At 44.3% G+C, this 15,861-nt stretch overlaps 1 protein-coding gene across 5 annotated transcripts in view; it reads left to right on the top strand.

The window, feature by feature from the left end:
• Positions 1 to 15,861, top strand: part of ZNF516 (zinc finger protein 516) — a 108,118-nt gene that overhangs the window by 80,229 nt on the left and 12,028 nt on the right. For all 5 annotated transcript variants that reach the window (XR_010371524.1, XM_064443119.1, XM_064443120.1 and 2 more), the window contains one exon: positions 10,831 to 12,309. Coding sequence is in view for 4 of the 5 variants with exons in the window: in XM_064443119.1 (XP_064299189.1) it covers positions 10,831 to 12,309 (1,479 nt within the window). In the remaining variant the exon portion in view is untranslated. The remainder of the gene's footprint in view (positions 1 to 10,830; positions 12,310 to 15,861) is intronic.

Raw genomic sequence — 15,861 nt, 5'->3', positions numbered from 1 at the left:
AGGCTACTTACCTAGCAATTAGCCAACCTGCGAATGCCGCTGCCCTGCACAGTCAGTAGGAGCAAATGCGCCGATGGTGAGCGGGAGGCTGGGGAGCTGGGTCTGGCAGGCAGGACCTCGAGCTTCTCTTGAGGCCTTTGGCTCAGGGCTGCAGGTTGTGTGGCACATGTACGGCGCGTTTGGTGCAGTTCAGCTGCTAGTCGGTACTGAGATGGTGGCCTTGGCCAAGTGGCCAGAGCCTGCCCTCATGGCTGCAGCCACATGCTCCCTGGTAGCTCTGGTTCCCTGTGGTCCATCTGGAGCTGAGCTGTTCAGATCAACTTTTGATCTGTCTTTAGCTTAGAGCCTTCCTAAGGCCTTGTACTTTGTGGAAACTATGTACGTCCCACACCCTGCTGGGCTCAGCCCCTCATCTGTCCTGCTGCATCCTTGTAGCACTGTGTAATGGTGATAATTATGATACAGCGATCTCATCTTCATTGAGGGCATCCAGTTTTCAGTGATGATAGTTCAGTCTGCGCAGGCTATGTGTTGGATTTGGTCTGACTTGCTTCTTTTTCTACTCCAGCCCAACTTTCTTCCATTCTCTTTCCAAAGTCATCTTTCCTCTGAAAGCCTGAAAAACATAACACAAGGAAGCAGATTTATTTTTTTTTTACCTAAGTACTGTATAACTAGAGAATCTTTAAAAACTCTTAATACTTTTTAAATTACAGTTTATGTTCACTTCTCTGTGATGTGTCACTGACTGACATGCCTGATGTGCAGACTAGAGGTCCTTGACTGCTTTAAGTCTGTGAACAGAGCTACCAGCCATGGTAGCATGGCCTTCGGCAGGAGAAACAAGGCAAATTAGGCTATGGAGAGCACCTTATTTCCAAAGCCGTGCTACTTCTGTTACCATGCTGGGCTGGTGAGCTGTAGCTTAGGTATTTCTGCAGGACCCTAGCCTACGGCACAGCTGTACCCTCTGTTTTTAGACTGAGCAGCTCTAGTAAAGGGCTTTATGATGTATGGCAATATGCTACCCATGCTTAACAAATGATAGGAGAAATTAAATATTGGATGAGGAATGTTAAGCTGTATGGGTGGCTGCCAGTCCACAGTCCTGGCCCTGAAAGCCTTTCTCCTTAATGTACTTGAAGGGAGAAGAACAGGTGGTGGTCAAGAAGGCGCTCCGGAGCAGACATTGTGGCAAGTCTGACTGTTGGAATGAAAGGGAAAATCTCCAGGAAGATTTATAACTGGGTCTGTGTTTGGAGTGGCTGTACAGGCAAGCTGCCACTTTCTTAAAAAAATCTGAGTCATAATTTTCCATCTCCTCTGCAAGTAGTTTTGAGGCATCAAAACCCATTGTACTTCTTTTTCTGTGCCTTAAACTAAAAAACAAAACCATAAAAACCCCACCACAAACAAAGAAAAAAAACCCAAAAGGAAAAAAACACAGCACCCCCTACTCAGATCCGACCCTCTCAAATTTAATTATGTATCCTGCTGTGTTAATGCCCTTTCTTTTTCCTCCTTCTACCTGCACCAAACTTCAACAGGCAGGGCCACACACGCAGAAATGCCTAGCAGCTACAGAGCGTACTGGAAGTACTCCGCTTAGGTTTTGGATCAGCTCATACAGTATTGCTATTAACTCTGGAATTACGACAAAGCTGTGTTAGAGTCAAATTGGTATCATCTGGCCTAATCACTTCCTAATTTTGCAGAGCATTCCAGGGGTTTTATATCCCATAATTTTCTTTAAGTATATTATGAGCAGCAACATTTAAGGCAATGCCAAATTGTACAGTTTTCATTTTGGCAAGCAGTCCCTGCAAGTGTTTTTGTATTGTGTAATGTGTTGTGTATGTATTCATCTCTCTGTTTTACCTGTAATTTATAGATAAGTACCTAACCATTCCCTCACCACTGTCCAGGATCCAGGTGGTGATGTGGGCCTGTGAAGGTGCCTGTACTACTTAAGCCGATGTAGTACCTTCGCTTCGGTTTGGTCTGTGAGCGGGAGTGGTGGACCCTTTCCTCTGCATCCGCTGGTACACTTTGGCATTACGTTTCCCAAAGGAAGAAAAGCAGGTTTAAGTTTTGCGAAGTGGGGACAGAGTTGCAAAAGCCATGCGTAATGTGGACAACTCACTCTGATGTCTCAGCACTGTGCTTTGCCCAGCTGCAGCTGGAGCAGCCCTGTGTGAGATGAGAAGACATCAGGATGCTCTTGAAGCTCACAGGGCAAAGAGGGGCTGTGGGGCATGACTGGGAAGTCCAGTCCCCAGTCCCAGAAGGGGCCGTGCTGGGGATGTGAGCCGGATGGGGCGACAGCATGGGGATCAGATGCGTTAGTTGCAGCCTTGCTGTGTGAGGCTGGACAGACCATTGTCACCTCCCCTCAGTTCTTTATTTAAAGGACAAGCTTTCTTCTTAACCAGTGAAAGCCCCACTGAAGTCTTAACTACCCTTGGGTCACGTTAGTGTGGATGAAGGGTGAAAAAGACACTTGGAAATACTCTGGTAACAGCAGCTACTGCTCCGCTTGCAGATAAGTACATGTTATTTTGTCGGGCTTTTCCCCTTGCTGCTGGGCAGAGATTACCCTTATGGACCTCCGTGAGAAATACGGAGGTGAAAAGATTGGTGAGTCATTGTTAGCTTTGCTGCTGCCCAGAATTCCTATGCACAGTATATATAATGACTTACAAAAAAATCCCACTGACAAGGTAGAGAGAGATGTGATGAACACTGGAAATGTCATGTCTGTGGCAAGCTGCCAGCAGCAGCCATTTTACCCTTACGTGCGCTTTCACTTCATTACATGCTCTGCTGTGGATGCTTTCCTTCCCTCACCTTAAAATAAAGTCTGTGTTGACTCTGGAAGGGCTGGTACCTGGGAGACAGATCCCAAAGCACCTGGCGTTAGAAGAGAGTTTGCGTTTGGGCTTCAGCACAAAACTTTTTGCACTTGGTGTGCACCTGTATGAAGCTGAGGGTGAAGAGTGGAGTAATTTAATTTGCATATGACGCTGCTTTTGCAGCCAGTTGGGCTTTGGGAGGCTTGTAGCATTGGTACCCTAGATAGCAACAAACCCAAATACTCTTTAAGGAGAAGATATATACAAGTAGCTAGAAAGAAAAAGTTTATTGTGAACTTTTAGGCTTGTTTTTCATCATGCCTTTAGTACCTAACAACGTGCACTTCAGCCTGACAGATTTTGGACCTGATACTCTTTCCCACCTAGTTCCTCAGTTACTTTTTTGGTGCCATTCGCTGATCGTGCTTGAAATTCTAATAACCTTGCTGGTGTTTGCATTTGTGGCTGTGCGATGGGGGATGGTTTCAGGCCTTTTTTTTTTTTGTTCTTCTTTTTTTTAAAAAAAAAGTGATCCTTGAAGTGTGACATAACTCTAAAGCATTTCTGCTGTGCAAAGGAATTTGTAATTTTACTGAGCTAGGAGAATACCTTGTAGAAAGGGGTCTTTTGTGTGCTATACTGTAACTGTTCTCAGACTCAGATTTCACTCATTTTAAAACGTTAAGTTTCAAATTTAATCAATTAAAATTTTTGTGTTTTTTTTTTTGATCACTTTGACCTTTCAGATTCTTTCCAAAATGCAAAACTAATGCAGTCAGTATCTCTGATGATAATAACAATAATAATCTAAAATAATTCAAAAACCTCAACATGTGCAGTCCAGAACGGAACAAACTTTATTGAATTAGTTTGATGGTTGCCTATTCATGTTTTTTGCTGCCCTGATTGTAAGAGCTCAGTGGGTTTTGTTTTCACAAGCAGCAGGTGTCCTCCCAGACAATGCCAGAGAGATTAGTCAAACGGAGGCTGGGGAGTGTTAGGAGCTGTGTGCTCCGCTGGCCTGTCCTGCTTTCATCCCCTGCAGTGTCCCCCAGTTCTGTAGAGGGAAGGAAGCAAACAATATAACGGGGCCCTTCAGCTACTTGCACGCTCGGGGCATGGCGGTACGATGTTATAAGTGTTCAGCAGCAAGGGTAAAAAGTAACTTGTGGGTAAAGTTAGAATTTGCGGAGGGTAAAGTTAGTGAAATGAAGCAAATGGGACTTGGGAATAAATCTGTACGTCGTTGTGCCAGGAACAGAGAGAAGTCTGAAAACAAATGTGCAAGAAAAACAGATGAAAAATAGCGTGGTCGTAAAAAAAGTTGAATTTAGGGCTCCAGGCATTAGTCATTTAATCATCATGGCAGCAGTGGTAGTACCGTTTAGGAAGAAGAGAGTGGAAAGGAAAAAAGCTAAATTTCGTTACTCTAAGGTGCCTAAAAGAATTAAAATGCTTTGGTCAGATAGTAATTTCCCCTCCCTGGGCCCTCCCTCAAAAAACAGGGACACAAAACTTCTCTCTCTGCTTGTGAGATCGTGCTTTTTCATAGTTGGCATCCTTTCCCAAGAAATACTGGCTGAAAGCTGACAGTTGCCATCATGCATCCTTGTCCTGGAATTGCTGGCCGTGAGATTAAAAAGTTGGTGAGAAGTCATTTTAGGAACTATGAGGTTTAGATGTAGAGAAGGGGAATGGAGACCATGAATGCAAGCTATACCAAAGGGCTGCTGGTTCTGATTGGTGAACCCATGATCTGGATTTATTTGCTAAGGATGGAAATACAGTGTTAGAAATGTAGAGCTGATCACATGGAAGTGAAAAGGTAACTCCCCAACATTGAGCCGCAACAAAAATAGGGGGGAAAAAATGCTGAAAAGTAATAAGGAAAAGCAGCGTAGTATAAACCAGAATCACCTCGCTCGTGACCAAATGGAGGCAGGACTTCTTGGGGCACCTGGGACTTGTTCTCTGTGCACTCGTGGGCTGTGGCGCGGGACGGCGTTACTCCCCTTTCCCTCGCATAGCCGAAGTGAAACCTCTGCAGGGTGGGGTGAGCTGGCTGACTGATAAACCCTCTGGATCAGCCAGCATCTCGATCTCAAGAGCTGCGTTGGGTTTCTACCCAGTTAAAAACCTCAAACCTCAGCCAAAAACACTCACTGTCGATTCTAAAATTAGTCCCAGAGGAAGCAGGGATACCAGTTGACCCTTCGGGATCACACTCTTGCCTGCTAGCCTGCCCAATCCTGCAGTACCAAGCACTCTGGCCTAATCCTTGGTCATCCCTTTTTCTGAATTACTGGGCAGATGATGTAGCTGCATCTGAAAACATCTAACAGCACTTAAAGCCAGATGAGGTTTGCAGATGAGAAGCTGAATTTCATGTCGAAACAGCAAAACCTTTTCTTCCTGGTATCTCATTGTAGCACGTGGCCTCGTGCTGTAAGAAAACCTAAAGGAGTTTGTAGGAGTTGTCTCTCACCTCGCGCCTGCTTTGCCACCACCTTGGGGATCTGCCAAGTGATGCAGCCGGAGCAGAAAGCAGGGGAGGCAGCAGATAGCATGTGGAGTGTGAAAACTAGACATGCAGGCAGCTAGAACAGGGGGCATGGGTGGCGTAAGACAAATCACCCTCGGCAAAACAGATACCGTGTCTCTCTGAACAGCCTGACCTATGCTCAGATGACAAACCTGCTGCTAAGGAGGGTCATAGGCTCACCATTTAATGCTCCGGGAGTCCTTTTCTTAGCTAACTGCATAAGGAATTAGTATGAAAGGAAGGCTGGTTCTGGAATATGTCGACAATGCAGTTGTAGTGTATGGATATTAGCTTACAAGGGGGGTTGGTTTGCTGTACTGGTAGACTGAAGGGAAGGAGTAAGTCATGCTTTCTGTCTCCCCATGAAAGGATGGATTTCTGTCACACATTGGTAATCCATGTTTTGTCCATATAGGTTTTACAGTCCAAGAGGTGTTCCACCTCTTCCCTTGACATTTATTCCAAAAGCTGTAGTACACATAATTTTTTTTTTTTCCTGTTCATCCTGAGTTTTCCTGCATGCAATTATATCTGATAAACTCCAGTGCTCGGGATGACATAATTCTCCCTTTTGGAGCTTGGCGCTTCTGGGGAGGCTGCAGGCGTTGGCCTGTCACCCTCCCATCTTCCCTCAGCCATGTGAGGGACACTTAACTCTTCGTCTTTATTTTCTGGTCGGTTATTTTCTGTTGCAGTTCTATGAACTCCTTCTGACTTGTCCATATTTGAAGATCTGCACACATATTCTGGAAACATGGAGTATTGTTGTTGGACCTTCCCTTCACAGGATAAAAGACCTTGATTTTCTGCTGCAAACCTGCTTTTTGCCTTTTTTTTCCCCTGCCATGTCCTACTGATTGTGCTTACTGTGGGCTTTTACATAGTGCCTCTTACTATGGTATATATATTTTGGGTTTTTTTATATAGAGATATATAAAAATAAAATATGATGCGACCAGCATGGCCATCATGTATGTGTCTTCTTCAGAGGAGTAGTTTTATTTTTATTTTTATAATGTGTACTTTTATTTGTGAAAGCTGAGCTGAAGAACCTCACATAGTACAGTCGTATTTAACGTGCTGTCTATTGTAACATCTGTTATTTTCAACATTGCTTCTTCCCAGATTTCGCCCTCCCACTGCATGGGTTTTTTGGATCGTTTCCCTTCACTTGTCTTAGCCTGCTTTTTTTCCCAGAATGAATCTCATATGATTATTTTCAGACTGCATTTCTATTCTCTCTAAGTCTCTGTGCATTATTTCCTTGTCCCCTTTATTTTTGCAGCTCCTCCAAATGCGATATTTCCTGGAGATTTAAGTTAGCATGCTGTCTAGAGTCTCTTCTGGATCATTAAAGAAAATACCAAGTGAAATAGGACCTAATACAGGTCTTTGCAATATTACACCTTCTCCCAATGTTATCCTTTGCTTTTATCATGATTTATTTGCAGCCAGTTTCCAAATCGAGGCACAGCATTCATCTCAAGGTGCAAATCACTATCAAATGTTTACTAAAAATCAAAACATCACATCTGCTCCTTTCCCTTCGACTCCTACTGCTGTAATGCTAGCCAGAAAAGGGGCCAATTTCTAGCCAGTTCTGCTCTTCTGAATAGAAATCACAGTTTCATTGTCCTCAGGCTTATAGCCTGGTTTACTTTATAGGAAGCCTCATGAAGTAAAACAGCTGTGCGGCCCGTTCTGAAATTCAGTTTTGTGGAGAAACAGTGCTGGGGGAGCGGGGGAGCGGGGGAGGGAAGTGGAGTTTATGCGTGTGAGGGGGAGAAAGAGAGAAGGGAGAGGGGTGTGTGTGGGGGTAGAAGGGGAGTCACTTTTGTTTGCCTGTGTAAGATACATAACTAATTGATGGCAATTCTATATATTTCTGAAGAACTGGGTGAATCCCTGAATGTTGCTGTGTTTCTAGACCGTGGCTTCCCATATAGTTAAGTGTTCCGCACTGCCTGGCATTGCTCTTCCGTGGCCTGTGATGCCGTCGATATTTGAAGTTATGGCCAAACTGAAGGCACAAGATGGCATCAGCAGCCACCTCCTAGCTGGGCACCTTGTAAAACTCTTCTGCTTCAGCGGTTGGCTGGGTATCCATGACAGAAAAATTGTAACACTTCAGGGATCTGGTAAAAGGACCTTTCTCACTCTTAAGTACAACAGGTAAATGGCTGTTTTGGGTAAGAAACAAAGGAATTGAGACAAACTCGAGAAGATGACAGGGTCTCTAGGATAAAAAGTGAGAGCATGCTTAGCCAAGAACTCTTTCAGTGGGGAATGTGAGTTATAGTCCCTGGAGATCATGCAAAAGGCATCCCATTCATGGCTTTTTGCTTTGACCTGGCCATAATAAAATCTCAAAAGTTTCTGGTGACAGTAATGCCTGCACTGTGCTGGTTCGAGCAGTATTTTATACTAGTGATTTAAAAGGATTGTTAGTACCCCTTTTCAGCTGGGGCAAGCGGCTGGGAGCAGGCAGAAATAAATTTAATCTATTTTTCGAAAAAGGCTCTGCCAATATTGTTGGGTTGCATACCGTCTCCCTCTCGCTCTTTCCTGCATCCCCTCTTCCCCCGGGCTTTTGCTACCTGCTTGCAGCCTGGCCTGGACCACCACCCATGACAGGGAGGATGGCACATGGCAGCATTTCAGCCTGGGTGTTGATATCTGGAGTGTCAGGTCCCTGGTGGAGAGCAGGATGGGGCCTGGGAAAAGCTTAGGGTGTGCTTTGTGCTGGTGAAGAAGTATGAGCATGTGAAAAGCATGTCTGTCCAAATCTTGGGGAAGGAGGGTAGGGGTGTGGTTTAGTGTTTTTGTTTGTGGTTTTTTTTATTGATTGTTTTTTGTTTTGCTTTTTTTTTTTTGCTAGAAGTGCAGCTTGAGCAATTAACACAAATGTTGCTATTGAGGCTCCTGATCTAAGCTTTTAAAATTACTCCTTTTATGTTCAGTACTGTTTGTGTGAGACATCAGAGGAATTGAATCTAGCAAGATACTATGAAGAGATGTTAGAAACAATGTTTTGTAATAACCTTACAAATTTTCATGTATTGTACTGACAGCGTATGCCTTCAGCATTGTGGCAACTGCAGGCCTAGATACACCTCAGAAACGCCTTCATCGTTTTCCTACTCCGTGCTACATTTTCCACCTGGAAAATCCGTTTTTCTTTGACGGCTGTCCTAAAGCAATACGGCTAAAAGGACTTCAGCCACCTCTAGGTTCGCAGTCCCAGGCTTTATACTTGTCGTTATTGGGGCACATGTGACTTAGTCTGTCTCTCTGCTGCCCCCTCCTCTTTTTCTTCCTCCTCTCCCCAAGCACCGACCTAAACTGAACAGTCGATACCTAAAGACCAAGACCAGACCTAACCCGTTTCATCTCACAGTTTATTCAACTCAGTCCTATTTACTGAAATGGTGCAGTGTGTAGGTTTTGCCCAAGTCAGGCAGCATCAAGGAGTATCTGGGAGTTGCAGGCGTCTGCCCATCATCACGGCTTTGTGGGCAGACCAAGGGGCAGCAGGCCCCGAGAGCGGGGCGGGCAGTGGTCCCCCACCTCCCTGCTCTGCCTGCTCTGCTCAGCGCAGCCGGTGGGTCGGTTCAGTCTCTGCTGAGTACTGCTGCGATCGAATGATTTGTTTTTGCTTTCCTTCATTATTTACTACGATGATCAAAGGAGCCACTCCTTGTGATCGTAAAGAGAAGCCTTAAAAATCTTATTTAAGAGCACAGATATTTTGGGCTTTGACAGATGTGGTTTGAAAATAACACAGATGTGCAGTGTCAGATTTCACCGCTGCATGCAGTGTCTTTGTTTCAAACTGTAAATTTGGCTAGTAGTGCTGGGCATGTGCTTTCCCTAAGCCTTGCCCACTGCAACACAGGAAAAACAAGTTTCTGGGTTGTGGGGTTTCCCCCCCCCCCCCCGAATTTACCCCCTTAGAGAGTTTGAAAGGAAAATTATCTTAGAGTGAGCACTCAGCCCTGCAAGGCTGCAAATCTATGGGTTATTTTTAACTTAATTACCTTGAATTAAACAAAAGCTTAAGAATTTTTTGCTTGACTTGAAGGCCAGGCTAAGTAGATTTTATCTGCAGTGAAACTCCAGTGGAAGACATACTTGTTCCACTGCGCTGTGCAGAATAATGCCTGTGGCACTGCGCTGTGCTAACGAACAGCACTTGATTTTCTGAGCGCTGGCTTTTATGAGTTGATGTGAGAGGATATGCAGCTCTAGAGCAGTTAACTCTTTTCCCATTCTCACCCCTCCTACAGATGCCGTGATCACTTTGGACTGGTGACATTTTAGATGGAGCATGGTCTCCTTACACTTGCCTGGCAGTGGCTCATTAACAGCATGTTAATTGAAACTGAAAGTTTGTCAGATGATTCAATTCAGTTACATGTTAAATGGATTCAGTGCAGTAAGCATTACTGCTGTGATGAAAATCTCTGTGGAAGTGATTTGTGAACTGATTTGGAGGGATTCAACGGCTTCATCAGCGGCTCTGAGAGATCGGCATTGGCAGAGCAGGCAGAGGTAGCCGCGCTCCCAGCAAAACAAATCCTACTCTTCTCTTTCGCCCTAAATGGCTTTAATTACTGCCCAGTATGTTCCCTTTCCCAGCCATGTGTTAGGCAGGTAAATTTACTCTGGAGAGCTGAGAAGCGAACAAGAAAATGGGAAGAATCAGAAGTCTGTTTTGAATTCTGTAATCTAAATCGCTGAAAATGTTGAATTCCTTATCTCTCAGTGGATCAAGCGGTTATAAAATTTTCCTGACGTTTGACTCAAACATAAAAGTATGTTTAAAAAGAAAAGTGTCCGCTTTAAACTAACGGACGGAAAATTCAAAATTTACATCCTCCATAACTCATCTTTTATACTTGGCCACTGCAAAAGTCCCTCTTAAGTGAGCAATTTATTCTGTATGCTGTACCTGCTTATATGCTTGGCTTCTGTGTGGAGCCAATTTTTATTGCTGAGTTATAAACCCTTTGAAAATAGGGGCTTGTAATGGAAGCACTGACAGACCTTTAACTAGGTCAGTCTTATCTGGCTCCATTGTCTTTGCTTTTGTTAAAGCATTAAATGGTTGCATATTTGTTTGTTTTTCTCGCAGTCACGGAATTTTAACATGGGTATATTACTGAATCGTTCTTTCTTCAAAATATCATGAACATGCAGCAGCAGAGAGTTTATCCAGACTTTGCAGTCATCTTTAAAAGTAAATTGAATTGTTGCCTTATTTTCTTGCTTATATAGTACATTTGGTCTGTAGCACATCATTACAGTACTAATACCAAAGTTTGCTTTTTCTCCTGCTATCTTACTCTAATATTGAATTTTTTCTCTGGCTTTTGGGCTCCTTTCTGCATAAAATGACAATGATTGTTTGTTTGTTTGTTTGTTTATTCCATCCAGATGAAAAGCCATACCACTGCAACTCTTCTGAAGAGGAAACCCCAATGGTAACATCTCAGCTGGATGAACTCCCAAAGCTGGGAAGCTGCAACACCAGAGAAGATGAGGCCAGGGAATCTAAACCAGGGATTCCTGCCCTGGTGTCAGTGCTGGAGAGTGTCATCAAGGAGCCCTTCTCGAAATACCAAGATCTAAAAGGTTCTGCAGACATAAAGATGCCGGCATTTCACCACAACCAAGGGCTTCCTTGCTCCAGTCACATTGCTAGCTTTGCTTCAGGTGTGGGACAGATATCTTCAAACACGGTCATGGACTTGAAAACATCACTTGAATTGCAGGCTAGTTGCGCTAGAGAAAATGTGCTAGACCTAAACAGGGAGCATCCTCTGATAGAAAAAGGTGCTGAAGCTCAAGAGGTAGCTCCACTCGATTTGAGTGAAAAATCAACAAGGGATAATTCATGCAATAAAAATCTGAACACATCCTTGCAGGCTGCTTTAATTGTCTACCCGTGTCCTTTCTGCAGTCACAAGACCTACTATCCTGAAGTCCTGTGGATGCATAAAAGAATTTTGCACAAAATCAGCTGTAACTCGATGGTCCCGCCTTGGGTTCAACAGAATGGATTCAAGAGCATTAAAAACAACCTGGTCTTTCTGGCGAGGAGTGGGCGTACTGGCCCCCCTCCTGTTCTTGGCGGTAAGGAATGCCAGCCTTTGCCCGTTGCCAGATTTACGCGCACTCAAGTGCCAAGTGCATTGCCAGGGTCCAAAAGCAGCTCTCTTTCTGTTGGGATGACTGCAAAGTCTGGGACTACACATCAGTCAAAGGATGGTCATGTCTTCGGCCACTGTGGCCCACGCTTATCAGGTCTGGATGGGTACAGACAGCCCAAGTTAAACCATTCCCAGGAGCAATACAGCACAGCAGCACAACAAAAAAGTAAATATGAAGCAAATTCCAAACTTATGCAAATGGGAGCCTATAGCAGAAGCGTAACTCCTACTCAGACGGTCATATCGAGGCCTAGCACACAGCCCACCAACAGTAAGCAAGTAGAAAAGTACATGGTTCCCCAAGGAAGTACTAGCTTTGCTCCTCCAGGTAAGCATTGTGCATCCGACTCCATGAAGGCCAAATTCAACCCACCACCGCAGTATCATCCTCTGTGTAAAAGCGAGCAGTACACTAAACTCGAAGAGCCATTGGTGCCTCAGAGGGAGTCTCACGTGAAGGCTGGGAGTGAGATGAGGACATTGGCAAACTGCACAGCGGTAGCACGAGTGAGTCCACTGCTGCAGCCCCAGCCTAGTGCTGCGGGAGTTTCTCCGGCTTTACACTCCAGCAAACAGGATCCAGGATCAGATGGGCATGAGAAACACTTGGACATTTTAAATATCTTTAAAACATACATTCCAAAGGACCTTGCTTCATTGTACCAAACCTGCGGTGCCAACAGCCCTGTCCTGGATCATGCAGGTAAGATTTTTCACAAGCCCTTTCATGGCTGAGGACGTGGATTGCTTGTTCCTGCTTTGTTCGGAGCCACGACATGCTGTTTCAGTTTCTTCCTTCTCTCCCTTTAGCGGCTGGGATTACAAGTTCATTGTTTTTATCATTTCTGGATAGGCTTGAGTAGGTTTGTTTACCGATCTCTAACATTGCAGCATCCCCCCTCGTGCACTGCGTGACATTTCTGTTGCAGGTTAAATGTATCTGGTTCCACCTGGAGTACTACTGTTCCTTTGTCCCCTCGTTTCAAGCAGGCTAAAGTTACACAGATGTGCTGTCACATGAAGATCCCCCTGATATGCTGGTGCTGGCACACATCATAATCTTTTTGCTTTGGGCAAAATAAACATCCTCTGGGGCTTATCTGTGATGTTATTTTGGAGGTTTTCTTCAATTTCATCTGCAAACAAGTCTTCCAACAACAGAGATAATTACTTGTCAGCGTAAGGATTGTCTTTCTCGACAAAAGTCTTAAGATCTTCCTTGTCCGTATCAAAGACTGCTATTGTATTTTTCAAATTATTATTTTGATCTGTTTGTATGTTTATGATTAAAAAGAGGTGTGGCTGAATCTGTGCTTGCTAATTCAGGTAAGCAGGACAGGCAGCTGTGCAACTAGGCAGTTTAAAAGTTCAGGGACTAAAAAAGTATTGGACCTCTCCTTCTGTCTCTTGCCAGTCAACAGCCACGTAAAAATAAGAAAAAAACCCAAACCCTTTGTATTTGCATTTGAAACCATACAGTTCTGACTGTCTGCCAGAATTAGTTTGTGTTGGTGGAAACTGAAAATCACACTGATTTATTACTCTTGAGATTGGGGGGGGGGGGGGGGGGAGGAGAATGGGAGCCATAGTCCCAGCTCTCACCATTTGTAAATGATCCAATTTTTTGTGTGTGCAAGAAGTTGTGCAAGAACTGAATTCCACATGGAAAGAGTGCATGTTCCAGACCAGTGTTCTAGTGTCCTCGCCTGACATAATGCTTTCTGTTTTGTCAAAAGCATGTGTGAAATGGAGCTTGTGACCCCAATTTGCAAGTGGGACAAAACCCAGGCCTTTTGGAAGCTGGTAGTCTAATGACAACTATGATCTAGTGCCCAGAAGGTGTGTGTGCAAGTTGACAGCTCTGGCAGCTGTGAGGAAAGGAAGGAGCCATGGTATTTGGTCCGGTTTTGGTGGGAAGCCTTTTGGAGAAGGCAGGAAGGCAAAATCTATCAGAAATAGTCCATCAGGTGCACCTTTCAGCCACTCCATTGCCAGTTTTGCTCAATCACTTAAAAAGTAATGCTGCATAGGAGCCGACTGTTGTTTATTGCTATTGAGTAGGTCATTTCACAGGTGGTTAGAGGCTGTGTGATGATTGCAGCTAACTTCAGGCTCCTGGTTTTTGTTAAGGAAGCAGAGGAGGACACGCTCAGTTCATAAAATAGCAGGATCAGTATTCCCTTTATCGTCCAGCTGACCTTGCTTTTGCCATCCCAGTGCCTAGGAGTGTTGTCTGAAGTTTCTCCCTGCCTGCTTCCTCCTCTAAATACCAGTTAATTGTTCCACCATCAACTTGGGGTGCCTTCACGTGGGTGCCCGCCTTGCTGTTATCTAATACCACATTGTGTCAACCTGCTCAGAGGACTCTTTTTGATCCAGTGAGCTCCCAGCCGTGTTAAGAAGGATGGAGGGAAACAGTAGAAGCTGGGAACTAGAAGCTGACTTAGTGAATGTAGGTACCTGAAAAACCATGAAGACCATTGGGGCAAAGTAAAGTAGGGGCAGGGTTTCCAAGGAGGTCTCTGTTTACCTGCTTTATAAAAGGGGGATTTTTACTGCCAAAGTGTTTTTGCTGGGCAGTGATTTCCAGAGACACTTTAACTGGGAGTTATTTAGTACCTATCTCTGCTTTGAAATCTCTTCTTTCATTCCAAGTGTTTTACAGCAATCAAGTTTTCAGAATCTGAAACTTCATTTTTTATGTAGCTTGTCTTTATTTTATATACAACTTCCAGGTTGTTGATGGTTCTCCAAACCAATTGGCATGATGGCTGTTTTTCATAGCACTAAAATAAAAAGGTGCTGCAGGCAAAAGGAACAAGATCCTACCAACTGTGAATAGAGGAGGGTAAATGAACCTTGTCTGAAATAACACATGGCCCTAGACTGAGCCCTCTGAGTCAGTATGAATCATACAATTAAGTCTTAACATGGCAGTGTGAATATGGCAATGGTGACATAAACAACAACCAAAAATCCCACTTAGGTATTCTATTTGTCATGTTTTGGGTTGGTTTTTTTTTTCCCAATTGAATATTCCCAATAGGCTTTACTTGGGTGTTTGGTATACTACCTCGTCTTGGATTGTAGTAGAATATGTCTGTTTCAGTGTGTCCTTGGAAAAGAGAGTTGTATGTACTGTTTTGATACAGCTGCAAACACAAAGCTTGCTGTGCTTGGGCTAGGTTTGTTTCACGCTGCCCAATCTTCCCAAATGCTTGTAGAGAGAATCTTGTTGTTATATTTAATAGTGGTTATTTGTTTTATTCATGACACTTACATGAATCTGCCATATTAGGAAAGGATGGGTTATAGCAGCAGATGCACTCCTTCCCTGGGGCTCCTTTGAGACCAGCTTTGAACATCGGTTTTGCAGGAGCTCCCATTCACATAGTCACGTTCATTTACCTTAATTTGCTAACACCTGTAGTCATCCACCCTCTTCCGTTCACATACAGTATAACCTGAGTGATGACTCATAGGGGTATTGCCTTGCGGCAGTGGTGCCCATCGCTCAAAGCTCTGAACTATCAAAAGCCTTATGGTGCTCCTTATGAAATGCAAGAATGGCAAATATACCTGGAAGCAATCCATTTTTTCCACCTGTTTTTTAAATAACTATGATAAAGTGAGTGCCAGGGAGGGGTTAGATGAAAGTCCTAACCTGCTCACCTTCAGCAATTGTACAAGGTATGTTGGCTTACAACAGCATCCTCAACATGCCTCATGCACACTCGGGCAGAGGCAGCGCTTCCATGAAGGTTGTTGGATCAACCCCATAATGGCTGCTGAGACAATTGTATTCACCTTTCACAGAGGGAGGTTTGAGTTATAGAGAGATTAAATGTCTTTTCAGAGGTGGCAGAAAGCCACCTGAGGAACCCAGGTCTCCCAGGCTCCATGGAAGTCGTTCTGCCAGTCGCAGAGCCCTGTGCTGCCTGTCCCTGCCTGTTTGGCAGCCGGCACAGCGTCCAGCAAAGGCCACGTCTGGTCCCTCAACGCGCTTCGCTCAGCTTTGCTTTTAAGCTTGCAGCTGTAGTTCTGGCCAGTGAGAGGAAAATGCTAGTAACAGACAAGAAAATCTGCTTTAATCTTGACTGCCTTGCAAGACAGATCTGTCTCATTATAGTATGGTAAAGCTCTCATTGAAATTTGTGTTTTGGGGGTCGTCTTTTTTTTTTGGGTGGGTGTGTGTGTGTGTGTACGCGTGCATGGGTATATGTGATCTGGAATTGCCCCTAAATCATCATCTCGT

Source organism: Phalacrocorax carbo, chromosome 2 (assembly GCF_963921805.1).
Source record: "Phalacrocorax carbo chromosome 2, bPhaCar2.1, whole genome shotgun sequence".
NCBI classification, from domain to species: domain Eukaryota; kingdom Metazoa; phylum Chordata; class Aves; order Suliformes; family Phalacrocoracidae; genus Phalacrocorax; species Phalacrocorax carbo.
Note: the sequence above shows the minus strand (reverse complement) of the source record. Positions and strands in the feature narration are given on the sequence as shown.